The sequence below is a fragment of the Polistes fuscatus genome, unplaced genomic scaffold, assembly GCF_010416935.1.
Source record: "Polistes fuscatus isolate 324 unplaced genomic scaffold, CU_Pfus_HIC Scaffold8, whole genome shotgun sequence".
Classification (NCBI taxonomy): Eukaryota; Metazoa; Arthropoda; class Insecta; order Hymenoptera; family Vespidae; genus Polistes; species Polistes fuscatus.
In genome coordinates, this window is record NW_025113162.1 from 5,737,421 (window position 1) to 5,757,476 (window position 20,056).

General features: G+C 38.3%; 2 protein-coding genes and 2 long non-coding RNA genes across 8 annotated transcripts in view; all 4 read right to left on the reverse strand.

The window, feature by feature from the left end:
- The window catches only part of LOC122524915, a 28,542-nt gene extending 25,171 nt beyond the window's left edge, over positions 1–3,371 (reverse strand). The window contains exons 1-2 of the long non-coding RNA XR_006305669.1: positions 3,358–3,371; positions 332–1,002 (exon numbers count right to left, since the gene is read on the reverse strand). This is a non-coding gene — a long non-coding RNA (uncharacterized LOC122524915). The remainder of the gene's footprint in view (positions 1–331; positions 1,003–3,357) is intronic.
- LOC122524912 overlaps positions 1–16,408 on the reverse strand; it is a 65,021-nt gene extending 48,613 nt beyond the window's left edge. For 2 of the 5 annotated variants that reach the window (XM_043647433.1, XM_043647431.1), the window contains exons 1-4: positions 15,985–16,408; positions 12,382–14,834; positions 12,174–12,307; positions 11,946–12,081 (exon numbers count right to left, since the gene is read on the reverse strand). In XM_043647433.1, the coding sequence (XP_043503368.1) occupies positions 11,946–12,081; positions 12,174–12,307; positions 12,382–14,701 (2,590 nt within the window). In that variant the 5' untranslated portion in view covers positions 14,702–14,834; positions 15,985–16,408. The remainder of the gene's footprint in view (positions 1–11,945; positions 12,082–12,173; positions 12,308–12,381; positions 14,835–15,984) is intronic. The other 3 variants (XM_043647435.1, XM_043647434.1, XM_043647432.1) reach the window with 2 other exon arrangements.
- On the reverse strand, positions 5,348–9,938 carry LOC122524914. Its single transcript, XR_006305668.1, has 2 exons — positions 9,746–9,938; positions 5,348–5,469 (listed from the first exon to the last, which is right to left on the reverse strand). It is a non-coding gene; the product is annotated as an uncharacterized LOC122524914 (long non-coding RNA).
- A 131-nt stretch (positions 16,409–16,539) lies between the features above and the next one.
- Positions 16,540–20,022, reverse strand: LOC122524917 (gephyrin). The gene is made up of 11 exons (XM_043647438.1): positions 19,418–20,022; positions 19,145–19,296; positions 18,880–19,067; positions 18,477–18,693; positions 18,137–18,412; positions 17,983–18,049; positions 17,801–17,915; positions 17,449–17,724; positions 17,229–17,368; positions 16,970–17,157; positions 16,540–16,889 (listed from the first exon to the last, which is right to left on the reverse strand). The coding sequence occupies exons 1-11, from the start codon at positions 19,446–19,448 to the stop codon at positions 16,650–16,652; spliced, it is 1,890 nt and encodes a 629-aa protein (XP_043503373.1). The 5' UTR covers positions 19,449–20,022; the 3' UTR covers positions 16,540–16,649.
- Positions 20,023–20,056: the final 34 nt, after the last annotated feature.

Here is a 20,056-nt window from a genome sequence, read left to right on the forward strand (position 1 = left end):
TATCGGCTGCTAATGACTTTCGTGCGCAGTTAAATTAAACTTCGTAGTTATGCTCGCCGTAAAATTGGACTTAACTTAATTAATAATAAAAGAAATATATTCGGGACGATTTTTTATCCGAGAGATCCAGTTTTAATCGTAAGAATAAAACTTGACGCGACTCGTGGTTTTTCCTTTCTGTTTTAGTTTGTTTTTCTTAAAAAAAAAAACTAAAAAGAAGAAAAAAAATTAAAAAAATAATTGAATAATCGAGATGATATTTATATACTCGTCATTAGATTCTCCGGTCGGGAATAATGCGTTTGTCGCAAAGAATAACGCCTCCTCTCACCTCTTTCCTCCTCTTTGGCCATTCTCCGTTCCGGCGATTCCGTAACGGGCCTCTGCCGGTCGTAAAGCACGCCAAGTGCGTCGATAATTCCGTTGCCGTGCGAAAGAAAGGACGAGGATACCTGGTCAGCTTGGACATAGCCCTTGCCCCCTTTCCCTCTCTTCCAATCCCCGTCTTCTCTCCCCTTCCTTCTACCTGTCTCTCACTCTGTCTTTCAAAACTCGCTAATGGCGGCACCTGAATGAAACTTTCGACGACGACGAACGTGCCTCGACGAACTCTCGAATGTTGACGTTGTTAACAAGCTGGCTACCTAGCTAGCTCTCCTTTTCTAATTTTTCTTACTCTTTTCCTCGTTTTTTTTCCCTTAATTTTTACATACTCATTACAAATGTTATGGGGGAAAAAAAGAAGAAAGAGATTTTCAAGAAATTATTCCGTTAATACGACGCACTCTCTCGGTCTTCTTCTTCTTATTATTATTATTCTTTTTCTTCTTCTTCTTCCTCTTCCTCTTCCAAAGTAAACACACACGCAAAATAACGAAAAAATAGAATGGGAAAACTTTCTCTCGTAACTAAACAATTTGCCGAATAACAACGGGGCCGCGCGTTGTTTCCCCCGTTGGTATTTCTAAATAAAGTCTAATAAACGTTGTAACAACAAATTTTCTAGAATGTAAATAAAAGTTGGTTAATTAAAAAAAAGCGTAGATATATATCGAGAAGAACGAGGAGAGAAGTAGAAAAATATGAGCCGCGAAACCCCGTTGGCGGTAATAATTTAATCCGGGAGGAAGCACGTGAATGGCCGTAGGAAAGGTTCGTGCGCACTTTCACGCAGCCGAGCCGGTTGAGAACCACTGGAGGAGCGCTCTGTTGCGTCGCAGCAACTCGCCGGCCTGGCGGCGGCTCTGCTGGTTCCTCTACGTCAGAGAAAAACGCGCGCGAGCGCACGCATGCACGACGCACGGATACAAACATACGCGCATATACACGTATATATACATATACGCACACTTGCATACATATACAATCGCACACACTTACACATTTACAAAGTTTCCTTAAGCTTCCACGAGCGCACACTACGAGAGTCTACGAGTATCTAGTCTCTTAGAGTCATGTGTAGTAAGTAAGAACCATATTATGAAACGCGCACGCGCATGTTGTGTTTGTGTGTGCGCGCGCGACACGCTGTTACGACGTGCAGCGTCGGCGTCGTCGCGATAGGAGGAAGAAGAGCAGAATAAACGGAAAGCAACCAACGTCAACGTCAACGTCGTCATCGTCATCGTCATCGTCATCGTCATCGTCATCGTCATCGTCATCCTCATCCTCATCCTTGTCCTCGTCTTGTTCGTCGTTGGTTGTTGTTGTTTGTCCGTTGTATCGTTTCGTTCACGTTCGTATTCAAGTTTTGCTTGCTCGCGAAGATTATATACATGTATTTATACGCACACGCCCTTGAGCGAAATTATATTCTGAATCGGAGAAAGACGAGGAGGAGAATAAAGGGGGGAAAATGGAGATGGTGTGGTGGTGGTGGAAATAGTGGTAATGGTGGTGGTGATATGGTGGTAGTGGAGGTATCTAAGGGAAGAAGAGACACATTCCTTCTATTACTACGTTTCTTCTTATATTCTTTTTCTTTTCATTTTCATTTGGGATAATATTGTATTATATTATATCATTCGAATACCCCTCCCGCCACAATCTAATTTCCGTAAAACAATATTTTTATTAACTTCCAACACTCTAATATCTATCATTTATTTGTTGTTTTTTTTTTCTATTCCTATACAAAGTAAGTAAATACTATGATAATACTTTATTTTAGTTTACAATAGGAACGGTAATAAGCGCGAGAAGATACGAAGAATATATGAAATAAAATGGATAATAAGTTAGCGAGAGAAATACAAACGTCAGCTGACTCACCCTAAGCGCGTAAGGAAAAGAAGAAGAGGATACCGCGCGTTAAAACTACGCACGTGAGAATCCTTCCCATATATACATATATATATACCTATACATATACAATATATCATTTTCTGTCGATCATTTTAACGTGAACGACAATGAATATTAAAAGAACGGAATTTTACAACGTTCCAACGCGAACAATTTTTGCGGCGTCGTATTACATAACTCAATGAGAAGAAAGAAAAAAAAGAGAAAAATAAAATGAGAGAGGAAAAGAGGAGAAGAGAAGAGAAGAGAAGAGAAAGAGAGAGAGAGAGAGAGAAACATTTCAAGACGTAGAAAATACGACGCAAACTCAAGCCGAGCGAGAGAAACAACACGCGCTGCTGATGTTCCCAAACGATAATCTCGAATTATCGCAAGAGGAGGAAGGAGATGATTCGAGATATCGCCCGCCACTTTCGAATCGGACGGATTCGAGGAACGCCGATCGGTCCCGAGGCTCTCTCTCTCTCTCTCTCTTCTTCTTTCTTCCCCTGCGTGTGCCACGAGCTGTGGACACGCGCAAACTCACGCTTCGCGTTACGTAATCCCGATAAAAAGCAAAATCGTTTGACGCGCGTGTTGCGACGCGAAATTCAGTCCTGCTTTTTTTAGCGAGTAAACAACCAATGAAACGACGCAAGGCATATAAGCTCGCTAAACGAATTCTTTTTTAACGAAGAACGAATTTGAAGGAACGAGAGAAGGAAAAGAACAAAATAAATGATACGAAGGATTGCGGTAAACGGTTTCTCACGCAACCTTCCGAACGCGAGTTCGACCTCTCTCTCTCTCTCTTTTCTCTCCTCCCTTTCTCTCTTCATTCGAAAATACGATCCCGTTTTATTATCGCACGAGCGAACGAATACCTCGACGTTCATCGACGATTTTGCACTCCATACGACGGACGACGACACGACACGACGTTTCGTGTGCTTATGTAGTGTGTTAACACGCACATACACACACGTATACACGCAGCACAGGCATACAAACATACAGATACAGATACAGATACAGACACAGACACAGAGAAACGCACAACACACGTCGACCTACCAACTACCTTCTTCTCCCTCTCCCCCCCCGTTGCCCCTTTCCCTCTCTCAGTCTCTCTTTCCGTCTCTCTCGCTCTCCCTCCTCTCTTTCGCTCTTTCTCGTGACGTTTCGACGAGCTTACTACGCGTTACACGAACGGTAAAGGAGCCCGTTCGCGATCGATAATACCGGGTGACCACTTCGAGCACGTGTCAGCTCGCGAACCGGTCGAAAGAAACGAAGAAGAGAATCTACTAAGAGTATTTGTTCTCTCAGCTATTTCCTTTTCAATATCTTGTTCACGTTATCGAGAAATGACGCCAGTACGATGCTATCGTTTTCAAGGAAAAAGAAGAAAAAAAGAATGAAAGAAAAAAAGAAGGAAAAAAAAAAAGAAATAGACAAATCCTGATAACGCGAGAGCCATTGCGACGCGACGCGACGCAACGCGACTTACTGTTCGATTAAGTATGCGAAATTCTCGTTTAAACGAGTTACACATCGACAAAAACTTAGATTTCATGGACATAAATATTTTCATCTCGAGCGTAAGATCGATTTCATCGATTGCAAACCGGGTCGTCTCTGTGTGATCATCGTAAATATATAAATGATGTATATAATACACGCGTAGTAGTAACATCGAGAAAGGTTTTTGCCGAAAAGTACAGACCCAACGCAGATATTCTTTCACGATCGTTTTATTCGCAGCCTGCAACTTGCTTGCTTGCTTGCTAGCTACGTACCCTCCCTCCCTCCCTATTCCCTCCTTCCTTCCTACCTTTCTTTCTTCCCTCTCTCTCTCTCTCTCTTTTCGTTCATCCCTTTTCTACCCTTAACGAAAAAGCCGATAGGTGAGCGCGAGCGACGTTCGTTTTATTGCACCGCCTCTATTTGGAACCGTTCGTGTATAACCGTCGAATAAACTCGATAAACTCGAGTTGAAACCAACCGACTGGTAGCATCGGAGTCGCGTACAGGGATATCTAGGCCGTATTATGGATCTCTACGTGCGAATGGTTCGCATGTGAAACTTTGTCCCGTTCAAGAGACTTCTCATTCTCCTCCTCCTCCTCCCTTCCACCCTTCCCCCCTTCCCCCTCCCCCTCCTTTTCATATCACGAAAAATACGATTTATTATTCTTTTTCCCTTTTTTTTTTCCTTTTTTTCGACGCGATCTCATCTCTAAACATGACTTTTATCCACGATCCTACTACATGTATATTATTATTATTATTATTATTATATATCCATCCATAAGGTTACCCCTTGTTTTTTATTCGAACAATTCATTGAAAGAAAATTATTGCTGGCTTGACCATAAGCGATCCTCGAGAATTCGTATTAAATATACATGCCTTTGGTTTCTATTCTTTTTTTTTTTTGAATAAAAAGAAATAATTAAAAAAATAAAAAAAGAGATAAAATACGTCTCGATTCGAACGACTGTGATTTGACAATGACAACGCGCCGAGAAAGAGCGCGAAAGCGATATGTAACCAATTGAAATTGATTTCATGTGTGTATTTATTGTTTATGTGTATTGTATGAATTGATTTGTACTTACCCGCCAGAATCATGTCGCTTTCTCGTCTTAACAGGCAATCCAAAAATATATCGAACGTATAATATATATCATAAGTTTATATAAAATTGTACGTTAATGCGTATGCAATAATCAACTTGTGTGTGTATTATTTACACCAAGGGCACACTATGTGATATATCAAAAGAAGAATAAATGTCTCTCTTCTTCCTTTTCTTCTTTTTCTTTTCTTAATTTTTTTTTTTTTCCTTATTCCTTTATTTCCTTCGGCACTTTCGAATTTCTAGGACCACCCCTATAGTCTTTCTTTATTTCTTTATTTCTTTCTTTCTCTCTCTCTTTCTTGTTTCGTTTGGTCCCGAAAACGTCGGTGAAACTTAAATCACAGCTGCAACCTTTTATCCTCGACTTCTTTCACACTTTGAACTTTCATCGATTTTCTCCTTCTATTCTTTCTTCCTTTCTTTCAATTCCTTTTCTCGTAGATCTTCGCAAGATGACGACGATGACGACGACGACGACGATCACCAACCACCAACAGCAACACTCACTACGATCTCGTACGCGTTCTTCCTCGAGATTATTCCTAAATCGTGATACATGAGATAAAAATGGGAAGAAAATAAAATTACCGATGAAGGAGAACATCATCGTTTTTTATCATGTTCTCCGTTATTTTATCTTATTCGGAGATTATCACGAAGAACGACGAGGGGTACGACAATTTTGCGACACGAGAACAAAAATGATTTCAAACTCTCTGCTAATGCTGTTTTTTTTCTCGATACACAATGATACTTGTTTAAGATATATATATAAATACTTCTTAGCTGTTGATTTTTATCTTACCAAAAGAATAATAATTAATACTGGGATCGTTCAAACAATAGGAAACAATATTACCTGGAAGATAACTAATCTATTAATTAAACGAAATGTTCTCTCTCTCGCGCAATACGATCGATTTAATCCCGCATCATTGTTGCTACTCTTCGAACACGACTTTATCTACAATTTCCGCAAACTTATATTGGCAAGAGTCTCGTTGAAAATAAATATTAACAAATTAATACTCGGTCCCTTAAATATATTCAATTCATTTAGAATCAAAATCGCCATCATTTCAATTAATCGTCCCAATGTAAATTACTTTATTACTATGTGATATGATTAACTAACTATACTCGAATATTTTTGTTACCAAATACCGAGTAAAAAATTGATCGCGATTCGTCTTGCAAGATTTCTAAACGACTACTGCAACAAATTCGTTCGCGACAATCGTTTCTTGGCGATGCTCACCCTCTCAGCAACTTTTCGAACCCTTCTTCTCTATCTCCAAATAGGTACAAGCGAGGGAGAACGTTTGTAAAATGAAGGAAGGAAAGAGCAAGAGCAAGAGCGAGAGAAAGAAAGAAAGATAGAGAGAAAGAGAGAGAACTACACGCTTTTGTACGAGGATACTCAAAAGTTACGCGGGTCTTAAAAGCGACGCTAGAGGGTTCGATCGTTTGAGGGATAGAATGCACGTATGTATGTCGATGTGAGAGAAAGAGAAAGAGAAAGCGAAATAAAAAGAGTCGAAAGAAGAAAAACAGAATAAACGGGGTGCTTGGAAGTTTACGAGCGTTTACCACGCCGTGAAAAGAGGCGCCTGAAGAATCCAACGAGAGATAGAGAGACCTGAGAAATCATTGAATTTAAAAGGACGTTGTTGCTGGACGACAAAATCCACAAGCTTGTTCGTAGATTAGAGACGATCCGAGACAAAAAGAAAGAGGAAAAAGAGATAAAAAGAAAAAAAGAAAAGTTAAGATAGAGATTTGCTTGGGCACTCGACGATCTTTTTTTCTCGATCATTGCTCGCTCGATTCTCGATAGATAAGACGATAAAAGCTATCGCGAAAGGGACCAACGATCACGGTGATGTGCTCGAGGGCAATATCCTCTTCTTCTCGACGACAACATCATCATCGTCGTTTCTATTCGAGCAAGTACCATATAAAGTTTCTCTCCTCTCGTAGATTCCTCCCGCGCGTGTCTCGATACCCAGATTTATTGTTAGACGCGATGATAATGACGATGATGCTTAAGAAGGAAAAAGGAAAAAAAGAAGGTCTATCTTGTGTGTGTGTGTATGTTTTTTTTCTAGGCAGCCTCTAGACTGTTATCCACCGGCCGTGATATTCGGTCGTGTATCAGTCAGGAGAGAGAACTAGGAGATTACTAGCTTCCGCTTCGTTCGCTGGAATCTGGCGATTCGCCAAGCACCGTTCGCCCGTGTCACGAGTCTATTTTCAAATTCGACCAACTATCGCATCACCGTGTCCTGTTCGATAACCGGTGGCTTTTAACGTCATCGGGATAACGAGGGTTGCGCGCGATTTCACCCTCAACCCTGTAAAACTTTTAACATAGATCGCGAAATAAAAGCCTAGTCGAACCCACTCTTCTCTTCTATTACTATTTAGTCTCGTCCTTTCGATCGAACGTCATTTTTCTTCATTTTCTATTCCTCCTATACCTAACTATCCTCTCCCCGCCGCCCGCCACCCATATACCCACCCTTCGACCCTTCTTCCATTTCCACCACTTAAAGTTCTTTGACAAATTTATTATAGAGAATAGATCAATTGACTACTTTCACAAGTAGGTACTCGACAAAGATATCTATAGTAGAAACGACTAAATAATATCAAACCACCAGTGCCGTTCGATTATTATTCGCGAAACCGAATGGTTAACGTATACATATATTTACGTTCCGAACGATATCGATATCTCACAATCGATCGGTCTATCTATCTATTTATCTATATATCTATCTATCTATCTATTTATCTATCGATCGATCGATCGATCGATCGATCCTGTCTTCTCGAGTATTCCGTTCAATTACCGTCGTGTAAAAGGCGCATCGGGAGAACACGATACAAGTTCCACGTGAATCCTTCCAGTCCGAACTATTTCTCATATCTCTTAGAGCTATCGAAAAACTTCTTCTCCACAGTTTCCTCTACTCCATTAATCCTTGGATTCGTTTGAGAATCCTTTTCTATTCAGGTAAAAAAAAAGAAAAAGAAAAAAAAGAAATAAATCGTACATTGTACTAAAGTGAAAGAGATGAACTGACGGAAGGAAGAAGAGGCGATATAAATCCTAAATACGTAATCGGCGAAGGACGAATGGATTAAGCGAAAAAGGATAAAGAAAAGACAAGAAAAGAAGAGAAAAGAGAAAAGAGAAAAGAGAGAAAAGAGAGAAGGGAAGAGATGAGATGAGACGAGACGAGACGAAACGAGAAAAGAGAAAAGAGAAAAGAAGAGAAAAGAAAGGGAAAGAAAAAGGGTAAAACACGTTTTAGCTAGACGACTTTCCTCCCGAGCTTCATCGAGCACGGATCGTTCGTGGACCGACGACGACGTCGCGACGCTCGACGGGAGGGGGAGGGGAGGCCGCCACGGCGACGACGACGTCGATCGACGACGCGTTTGCCAACTAAAACCAAAGCTCTTCCCTTTTTTTCCCTCCTCTCCTCTCCTCTCCTCAACCTCTCCTTTCTCCTCTCACCGTTACTCCTTCTTTTCCTCCTTTCTCTCTCTTTGTTCTTGTGTAAAAGTCGCGACGGTGATCTGCTAATCGTTTCGAAAATAAAATTCAAATATTATTGCAAGGTACTAAAAACGTGACGAAAAATTTTGCCAACGTTGGACATCGAAAATGAGGAAGTAAATATTAGAATGTTCTTTCCGTGTAAGGAATAGAGGAGGAGGAGGAGGAGGAGGAGGAGGAGGAGAAAGAACTTCGCACGTACGAATTCTAAATTGTAAGGAAAAAATTGAGTTATGATTCAAGGATATATATCGATTATCGAAATAGTCTACGACGATGTTCGCCGCAAATGGAAAAACGGACCATTTGGTCGATGAACAAGAGCGACAGCTGCACGTGTCACTCAACGAACACCATTGTTCTCGTTCCATGGTTTTCGAATTTTCCTTGAATTTCGATTCTCTTTTCCTAGAAATATAAACCAAATACCGGACTATACGCGCGAATATATGTATGTATATATGAACAAAAGCAATACAAGTATCGATGCGAAGTTTTCTTTCATCGAAGTTGACTGCAGTGCCCCAACTGACCACCACGTGATCGTATCGTCTGCTAAGTCCGCCATGACAATAAGAAATTTACCCGCTTCTTCACGCGCCACGCATCTCTTATCCGCAAAAAAAAAAAATAGAAAAAATAATGTTTGCGATAATAATCCATATACTTGATACAAAGTTTCTTAGTTTACATTAGCGTGAAAACTTAATCCTTTTTTCATCCTATTTAACGGACTGGAACTAGAAAGGATTAATATTTTCTTTGATCTTTTTGTAACGGCACTCTCTCTCTCTCTCTTTCTCTTTCTACATGTATATATATTTTTCTTGAGAGAGCAAAAATCAAAAGAGAGAGATAGAGAGGAGAGAGAGAAAGGAAAAGAGAGAGAGAGAGAGAGAGAGAAAAGGAAGAAAGAGAGAGAGAGAGAGATAGAGATAGAGAGAGAGAGAGAAAAAGAGAAAGAAGCGAAGCAAAAAGAGCGTGACGCAGAAACGGTTCGTCGTTCTTAGGAAGCACGAAGAAGTCGCCCTCGTCGTTCGACGATCATCGTCCATTATCGTACTTTTACGTACCCGGCGAAAACGATGGGGAAAGAGAGAGAGAAAAAGAGAAAGAACCAACGACGACGACGACGACGACGACGGCGACGACGACGACAACGACGAAGACGAAGATGATGAAGATGAAGAGAAAGAAGAAAAAAAGTCCGAGAAGTAGACTATCGCGTAGCGTTGTCCTCGTCGTCGCACCACAAAATGCTCCGTTGTTGTTTATACCCTCCTCGCAATAATAATGTCGGAGGATAGGAGGAGGAGGAGGCGATGCACGAAGTGCACCGACGACACCGCCAACGCCGCCACCACCACCACCGCTGTCGCGACAAATGAGAACGAGACACCGCTTGGCGATGCATGTACGCGCGTATGCACCGGACCACGGCCGCCACCACCACCACCACCACCACCGACGAAAACACGACGGCGATGACGATATACACACGCGAGAGTACACACGCGCACGCACGAGCCACTCGCGCTCGTCAAAAATCAGAAAAAAAATATATATGAAGAAGACAGTTGAGTTCTGCAAAAGCACGTAAATACACGTACCTTCCCGGCTATCGCTCGACTAATACTGTCAGGTGTGCGTCGTCCTCCTCTCGACGAAGCGTGCACACACGACTCCATCCCCACTCCTTTATTCAGCCACCCCCACTCTCTCTCTCTCACGACGCGCACGCTATCTGCTTACCCCCACCACTGGTCTTACTACTCTACTACTACTACTACTACTACTACTGCTACATGCCGCTATTACGTTCCGTCTCGTCTGCGCTTACCACTCTCTCTCTCTCTCTCTTTCTTTACGCAGGTATATACACACCACCGAATGACCGTTTTTCTTTTTCTCACTCATTCTCTCTTCCTCTCTCTTACCCTTTGCTTTACTCTGCTCCGTTCTGCTCCGTTCTGCTCTGCTTTGCTCTGCTTTGCTCTGCTCTGCTCTGCTCTGCTTTGCTTTGCTCTGCTCTGCTCTGCTCTTCCCCGTGAAGTACCCACTATCGCTGCGTAGTTGGAGGCACACAGTTTACATAAGATGGGAGCGCCGTAAGGAGAAGGTATGTTCGCCGCAACGCGTACGTATATGTATCTTGTATGTAGGTATTCTCGCGCACACATCGGCCAGCAGACACCAACCTAAGAGCATGTACGTGCACGAGTGCAAGTAAGACGCGCCAGAGCAGCGACGTAAAGGGCGGTGGTGTTTAACCACTGACACCCCATCCTTTCACGACACGACTACGATGAGATCTCTTATTTTCGCGAGGGTAGATTGATCTTCTCGATATTTTCCTTCTTTCTTTCTTTCTCTCTCTCTCTCTTTTCTTCGTCGAGCTTTGAGAGAAACTTTCTCATTTAAAGCTAGTGCCGGGAAACGAACACAGAGAAACCGAGATAATTCCTTTGGAATCCTTTCAAATATCTCTCCCAATGGAGATTATAATGAGCGACACTCGTACTCGAATTTGGCGGCATTTATAGAAAGTCAATTTTCAAATTCTGATTGTTGATTGTGATATAGAGTCGGTGGCGAAAGTAGGACGTTTGATTTTGATATGCGATAGGAGAGTAAGTGAAACTATCGCGAGGTACTGCTATTAAAGACCGGGCACGGTGCATTCATTATAATCCGATGATCTGATATAATATAACGAATAGATGTTTGAATTTCGCCGCTAGTAGTATATACTTTTGTTTGTTCGAGGCGACATACGATAGCGATGAATGTTCCTAACACAAAGTCTCCAACTTTATAAATAAATAAACGTTACGCAACAACGTCCATCGTGGTCGGATCCCAAAATAATACAAATCCTTCGAGAAAAGTTACGGTATCCAGTTGGATATAACGGTAGGATCGCGACTGTTCTCAGTTCTGTCCGATGTCGGGCCATATTTTTATTCGTATCACTTGAGAAAAAGAAGATCCTTCTTTTCGTAGGCGTATTTTCATTTTACAACGTTATCTATTAAGTTTCTTTTCGATTAACCAAATGATTCGTGAAATGTGCGTTAAAAACTTGGTTGTTTGATATGCGCGTTCGTACTTTGCCGATAATTACAAAAAGTTCGTGCGGAGCTTAACGTAAAGGTAACTGAATGTAAACTGGCACAACTCCCACGAGTTCGTGACGACAGACAAAACTGTTTTAACGGTGTAATAGTTTTTGCATATATGAAATTGAATCTACATAACAACTACTACTCTAGAGGAGAAGAAGAAACCTTCGAATAATTTTAGATAAGTGCACACATTAATGTAATGCATGAGAACTTTGATCTTTGACATTGTGCTTAAATGTAATTACATATGTATATCGATCGCATGTCTACTAATAATGTGAACAAAAGAAAAGAAAATTTACATAAATATGTGAATTTCACTCACCATGCTGATGGGGCGCAGAAAATGCCGAATGCCTCCGCGGTGACATATTTGGATGATTTCCTTGACTACCCGGTGGTTGCATGGACGATAATGCGCCCAACGGCGTGTAAGATTTACAAGGTTGCTCTGCCTTTTGCTGAAAAATAAATATTTATTTTTAGACAACATATATTTCCACATATTTTCACGCAAATTCGCCGTCCAGCGGCACTAAATATCGATAATCACCTGGTCATGAAGTTCGGTAGCGACTGCTGTAGCTGCAGTTTGCGTGTGACTGGTTGAACTGATTCTGTATTGCATACCAGCGATACTGCAGAAGCCTTCGTGATGCGTCGAACGTGTTTGATTAACGTAAACACCTAATACATACAATGATCGTAATATCATAAAAATAACAATACACTTAAGTATAATCAATGAATGAAAAAATTACCTGTGATAGTTACATCTGTATCTTGATTAACAATCACTACTTTTTTGGATGGTTTTAAAACATCATCTGGATCTGAGCCTTGCCTTCCTTTCTTTTTATCTGCATCCGAATCATGTTGCTTACGCCTTTTAATAATTTCCACTTCTGATTCGCTAGAAGAATCACTACTACTACTACTACTAGATCCACAACGATTCTTTTCATCCGAATATGATGCAGCCAAAATTGCTGACGCATTAAGACTGGCCATTCTTTTGCACACAACCATATCTTTTAAATCCATTACCTCTTCATTTCTCTTTCTTCTCTTAATTACTTTCTTCTTAGAGCGTTCAACATTTTTTTCACGCTCATAATCTTCATCCGAAGAGGGAGAAGACGAAGAACTTTCCAGCATGTCCCAATGTTTTCCTCTTAATCCTGGTACATTCCTCAATTTTCTTTTTGGAGTTGGAAGTTCTTCTGGCTTCTTTTCAACCTTTTTTTCTTTTTCTTTGCGAGCTTGATTTTCATCCTTTTCTTCTTTCTTTTTCTGCTTTTCTTTCTCTGGTTTAGGCTTACAAAAGCCTCCAAGATACACTCCTCCAGTTTCATTTTCATATAGACAATGTACTTTAGCTAAAGCATTCAATGATGCTACTCTGTGTCGCTTTGGTCCGCTCCAAAATCCAAAAAGTCTCATCCTCCTAGCACGTTCTTCGGATGGTGAATTGGATCTCTCTTTTTTCTTAGAGTATCTTTGTTTAGTTTTCTTATTATCCTCATCAAACTCTTCCTCTGATTCAGATGCAGATGTCACACCACTTGTACTACCACCATTAACTGCCTCAACTTTTAAGTCTACTTGAATAACACTTTCGTTATTAATTTCTTCTTTTTTTGTACCGGTCACTGGTTTTAAACCATCTTCGCATTCTTTAGATTGTTTAATGGATTCTCCCACAGGAGACTCCACAGGAGAAGAAGATCTTTGATTGTTGCTCTCAGTTTGTACCTTTCCTTTAGAAATCTTTTTTGGAACCTTTTTACCAATCTTTGTGTTACTTTTTATAGGCTTCTTTTCATCAGGTGACTTAGGTCTAGGACTTTCGTCTTTATTATTTTTTTCCAATTCTTTTTCCTCCAAAACTTCATTTTTTATTTCAGGTGTGGGTGCTCTATCAGTTACCACACTGTTGTGTGAAATTTTCTTAGATTCAGTTAATGTTTTTTCAATGGCTTTCAACTCAATTTTCTTTTTCAAAATCATTTTCTCAGCCAGCGTTTTCAATTTATCTTCGGCCTTGATCACTGTACAAATTTTAGAATTTTTCTGCGGCAACTTAGCTTTCATAGGTTTAGCTAATTTTGTTTTTTTTTCTTGTGCACCTTTACTCTTCGAAGCGCATGTAGTTTTCTTCTTAGTCTTCTTAGCTTCGTCCTCCTCCTCATTAATGGTTCCCTCTACCTTTAAAGATTTGACTAGTTTAATCTTTTTATCTATTAACTTGTTGACTACAGAAAAGTGGGGCTTTTTCGCTAAAACTGTTTTTCGCGGAATACTTTTCTTTTGAGATGATTTGGTCTTAGAGTTCTTCTTTGTTCTTGTCGGAGAATTTTTCCGGCTGGCAGTATCTTTGTCTGAAATTTTTTTACGATCACATTTCTTGTCCTTCGCTGGAGCGTTCTTCAATGCTTCCTTCATATCTATTTTAGACAACTTTATATCCTTCTTCTTTTCTTCTTTGCCTCGCTTCTTTAAACTCAAACTTAGGACATCTGTCTTGTCTTCAAGCGCATCCTTATCCTCTATGGTATTTAAAGATTTTACTTGATCTTCCGCACTATCCTCATCCGTTTTTCCACATTTCTTTCTATCATCCGATTTGTCAATTTTCTTTTTATTATCCACAGACTGCTTTTCAACTTTATTTTTATCTTCCAACTTTTGTCCCTTCTTTTTATCTTGATTGTCACACTGTGACTCTTCGGTATCATCTCTTACCTCCCCTCTATCAATTTTCTCCTCTTCGATTACTTTATCCGTTTTCTTTTCATTATCCTTATTACACTTTTTCTCTACTTTCTCCGATTTGTCCTTTTTCTTATCATCGACTTTCTTCTTTTCTTCGTACTTCTTTTTCTCATCCATTTTATCTGATTTTTTCTTCTCGTTGTCTTGCTTTTTCTTTGGGTCTTCTAATTTATCTTGTTTCTTAGATTTTTTCTCCTTCCTTACTTCAGATATGGTCTTTTCCAAAAGAGTGCGACGTTTTTTAGCAACCGTTGGCATTTTAGTTGCCTTCCGGGCAACAATAGCCTTCTTCTGTGGCTTCATCATGTACGTTCTCTTCACATCTTCAATTTGATAAGAATACGCTTGAAGTTCTTGAATGTCCTCAATAAATTTTTTCGACTACCTAACTGCCATTGTAGATAATAATAGTGATAGTCCAAATTAATACTGGATCTATCTGTAAAAGAAAAAGAAAAAAGAAAAAAAAAGGAAAAGGAAAATAGTCAACTGAAACTTTTAACAGAAAGTGTGAGAAATTATTTGAAAAAATAAAAAAGAAAAAAAAAAAAGCAAGAAATATAAAAAAGGAAAGGAAAGAAAAGAAAGCTTTCAAAGTATTCAAAAAATCATAATTACGTGCATCTCACATAATCATTTAAATGCTAATAAAAATGTTTGTAAGAAAGAGAGATCATAAATGTAATAGATATTAGAAAAACTAAAGGAAACATTGCAGTCCATCGAGACATGGAGTCGATGATTTTCCTATTAAAATGAACACATTTTGTACTTAAAAGAAGCGCGAAAAATAACACGAGAGAATAAATGTCGAACGAAATATATTGACGCGAACGGGTGAATGTTTCGATCACGAAGAGAAAGAGAAAGACAGAGAGATAGATAGAGAGACAAAAAAAAAGAAAGTGATCCAGACCGTGAACTGCGCGCACTCTCATCGACTTGTTGACAAATCGATCCCTTTAAATCTTCACTGCTCCCGTCATTCAGCACGCGTTAAACGCGTTCGAACGACGGAGGAGTTACGTACCATAGTCACGTCCGCCACCGAAAGACCAAATTTACGATAGACCTTCTCGTGTCAAATTTAATACTTCAAATTCATGAGATAGAAGGACAAGAAAAAGAGATAAAGAAAATCTGTGAAAGATATTAGGAGGGGGAGGAGAAGAAGAATTCGCGGCTGAAAATGGGCCACCCTTTAGAAAAGCGTCCGTAGATGGCCACAAGTGGCAGACGTGAACCCAACCTGCTGCTGATCGATGAGCTTCTCGCGCAGGAAATCTCCTTTTGAAATCTCACCGATATTTCATACACAATAACTAATACGTACACTCGATATTTTTTTTCTAAGAGAATGAAATCTAATAATATGGAAGGATGAATGAAAGAAAGGAAGGAAAGAAGGAAGGAAGGACGGAAGGAAGGAAGGAAGCAAGGAAGGTAGGTAGGAAGGAAGGAAGGAAAGAAAGAAGGAAAGATGAAAGTAAGAAAAGATGAAAAGAAGGAAGAAGCATTTACATTGATTAGCAATGCAATAGACCGCGAAAAGATAGGGCGAGTCGAAGAAATCCAACTCAAGTGTTTACCTCTCTGGCGAGCCCTTCTCACTTTCTCTGTGTGTGTTGCTTACAATCGGCCCGCGAACGCTTTTTTTTAAAACGATCCAACTCGCTACGGTTAAGGTCTCCTCGATCGGACAAACCTACCGATACCGCACAACCTTCCGTTTACTATTCCGAATCTTCTTGTACGGTCTTTCTCGCGCGATTCACTGCGATGCGCACATCTTTTCTTCCCGAAACGCGTACCTCGCACGACGTCCCTGCCCTTTTACCGTAGCCTTGTCGGCCATTTTCTTCCTCGCGCCGCTCTCCCACTCCTCCCATCTCAATTGCCCTCTCTTGGCCGATTTTACAACTACGACTTTCATCACTTATCGATATCTGTCGATAAACGCTACGAGATCGAATATTAGCCTCGCCAGCTGTCTTTTGTTAATTTAAGCGCGCGAAACGATACGATATATGAAATTATTTCTTTTCTTTTCTTTTTTATAGGTACAAACAAATTTTGTTGTAAAATTAAGAAATTAACTATTTACATAAACAACATATATAGATATACACCTCTTTGAAAAATAATTTTTCTTATTAACAAGATGTATAGCTTTCTTTTATTAAACCATATAAACTTTATAAACGATGAAAAGGCATGAATAGTAATATTTAAGGAATGTATAGATACTTCTGTATCACATCGTTGTTCTAGGATTAAGTAGTATCGCTTCTACAACTTCACCCGGATGCATTGTTGTCTTAGCGAGCGTTTTTCCTGGTAACATTAACAATGCGTTAGCATTTTTACAGCTGAATAATTTACTACTTATTTGATTTCCAGTACTGCAAGCCAGTGGAAGATCTGCCCCGTTTTTCCATGTTAAGATTGCTCTTGCATATTCCGGGCGAGGATCCAATTTATAAGACGAGTCCAACTATAATTAACGTTGTCAATTATAAATATTATATGTTCTAAAATAATTAGCTTAATATTTATATAAACTGATAAACGAACTTTTGCCTTTACGATGATGGGTTTCGAAAGGTCACCATGCATTTCATTAAGTAGAGGTATAACAAATAAAATCGATGTCACTGTTGCCGAAACTGGATTACCCGGGAGACACATAAAATATTTCTTTTTACCATTATAAATGCAAGTTGCAAAAGTCGTTGGTTTACCAGGTTTCATATTTACGCGCCCTATAATAGTATACTGATATAATATTTACTTCATTTTTTATAAATATATAATTAATCTTGTAAATAGTTACCAAAATGTATTTTTGCATTAAAATAATGTTCTAGTATAGGTTTCAACATGTCTCGATCGCCCATCGACACTGAACCAGATGTTACCAGTACATCGACTTTTTCCAAGGCATTTTTAATTGCATCAACCATGCTAGATTCGCTATGAAAAATAAAAATAAGTAGTTTCGAAATTAATAATATTACATTGCGTACAGTTAACTTCATTTTCTATAGGCTTACTCGTCCTTTACAGTTCCAAAATTCTTTGGATCATATCCATTTTCCCGTAGCAAAGATATTAAAGTTATTGTATTACTGTCATATACATGTCCTGGTTTTAAATCATTCCCTGGTTCTTCCAATTCATCACCTGTTGATAATACACCTATACTGGGAACTTTATAAACCTTCACTTCTTTATAACCACAGGCAGCTAAAAGTCCTACTTCTGCTGCTCCAAGTTTCACTGGTGTTTCCATTATAAGCTCTCCTTTTTGTAAATCACAACCGATAGATCTTATATGAAAAAACAAACAAAATTGTTGATAGATATAATTAAAATCATAAAAAACGTATTTTACAAATGAAATACCTAATATCCTGTCCTTTTGTTGGTACAGTTAAAATTTCAATTTCTTTCTCTTCCGTATTATCAGAGTTTTTTAATATAAGCTTTGTGTCTTCCACTTGAACAACAGCAGTTGCATCTACAGCGTGTAATCGTTAGAAAATGTATATTCTTCTTTTAATTAATTTTTTTTAATGAATACTTACCATCTGGTATTGGCGCACCAGTATTTATTCTGACACAAGTGCCAGGTTCCAAGGATACAGACATTGCCTACGTGTTTTCAAAAATATATTCATTATTTACTGATATAAAACATAATTGTTAAAAGTTAATAATAATTTGTTAAAAGTTACATACAGTATTTCCTGCTTTTAAAGCACCTAACACTCGTCTTCTACCTTTCCCATCTTCTGCCAAAACTGCATAACCATCTTTAATAGAAGCTCGAAATGGTGGTAAATCACAAAGAGAAAATACATCTTCAGCTAAGATTCTACCATGAGCATTCCAAATAGACACAGTTTCTTTTCCCTGGAGTTCTATACTAGTCTTTATTAATTCTAATGCTTTATCAACGGAAAGCATAGGATATGGTGATTCCCTGAGACGCATGGCAACATTCTCCAAGTTTAACTACAAAACAATATTTATGATTAAGAAACAAGAAAATAACTTATAAATAATATAAACTTTATACCAATGTAGTAGCAGGTGAATTATGACTATGATCTGTAGTATTTGATTTGGTATGACCATTTGATGCATGGACTCTTTCTATATCTGCTTGTTTATTTGAAATTAAATCAACTGCATGTGGTATTGCAGATACAATGGGAACTAAACATTCTTTCAAAGCTTTTGGCGATCCTGGTAGATTAATGATTAATGTTTTTCCACGAATTCCACATACAGCTCTAAAAATATTAACACAAGAAACATAAAAAATAATTACAAATAAGACTTTAAAAGAATAATTTTAATGTGAAAAAACCCGAAACAATTATTACTACAAAAACCGATATTGCATTATTTGCATTCATATAGATAAACGCATTTATGGGTCTATATTGCTCAAAGGATTAATGGCAATTTTATATTACCTAGAAAGTACAGCCATAGGAGTCACTTGTAAGCTTGATACAAGCATAGCAGTTGCTATTCCTGGAGCTTCTTTGTTAATAACTTTTTTTGTTGCTTCAGGTGTAACATCTGTATTAGAAAAGCCTGTACCACCAGATGTCAAAATAACATTTAACTTCTGCTCGTCGCTCCATTTTATCAAATATTCCTTAGAATTAATAATTTGAAATTAAAAGTGTACTTTAAAATAATATATATATATATTATTATTATATAATTTATTACCATTATAATGTCTTCTTTATCTGGTATTATTTTTTCTTGAAGAACTTTCCCTTTAAGAATTTTTCCTGTATCAGTGTTTATATCACTGACCAAACGTTTTAATTGAGGACCTGCTTCATCCTTTCGAGAATCTTTTGAGCGAGTATCGCTAACTAAACATAAATATATTATATATGTATATAAATATATTATATACAGTTCCATAAATATATAATATTCATTTTATTAATGAAATCAAATCTTATTATTTTTGTAAACAATATGATAACTTACTAATTAAAATTCCAAACGTAATTGCGGCCATATTATCTTTTCTATCAACTAATGAAAACGTACAACTCTTTCTACTGTTGTAATATACTTAAACTGCAAAACAAGACTAACAGGTAACCAAAAAATCTTTGATAACATAAAGTCACTTATTTATTCGAAATGATAAAGAATTTTTTCGATTAAACTGATTATTAGGCACTGCTAGAATACTCATTTATATAACCACGCATATCAGCGTATAATCATATCTTTCAATTTTTAGGTCAAGTAAAACTGATATTAAAAATTCAATCATAAACGAGTTACTTATAATGTTATGATGGAAAATTTCATTTTCGTACGCTTATCATAAGAGATAAAATTTATTGTACTATTTCCACACCGCGTGCGACTTTATCGACGGATCCCCCAAAATAGATTGCAGCGCTAATTTAAGTGAACTAATAAGATATCTAATCAATTTAACATCTATCAATTTAATCTAATCAATTTCGTAATCACGTTAAATAGAACATTCGTATTTTTCAGAAACAAAAATTTAGGATGTTTACATTTCTCACTAGCTGATTTGATGAAAAATACAAATATTTCATTATCTACATGTGTATGGATGCATTAGATCATGTGACTGTTTTATAA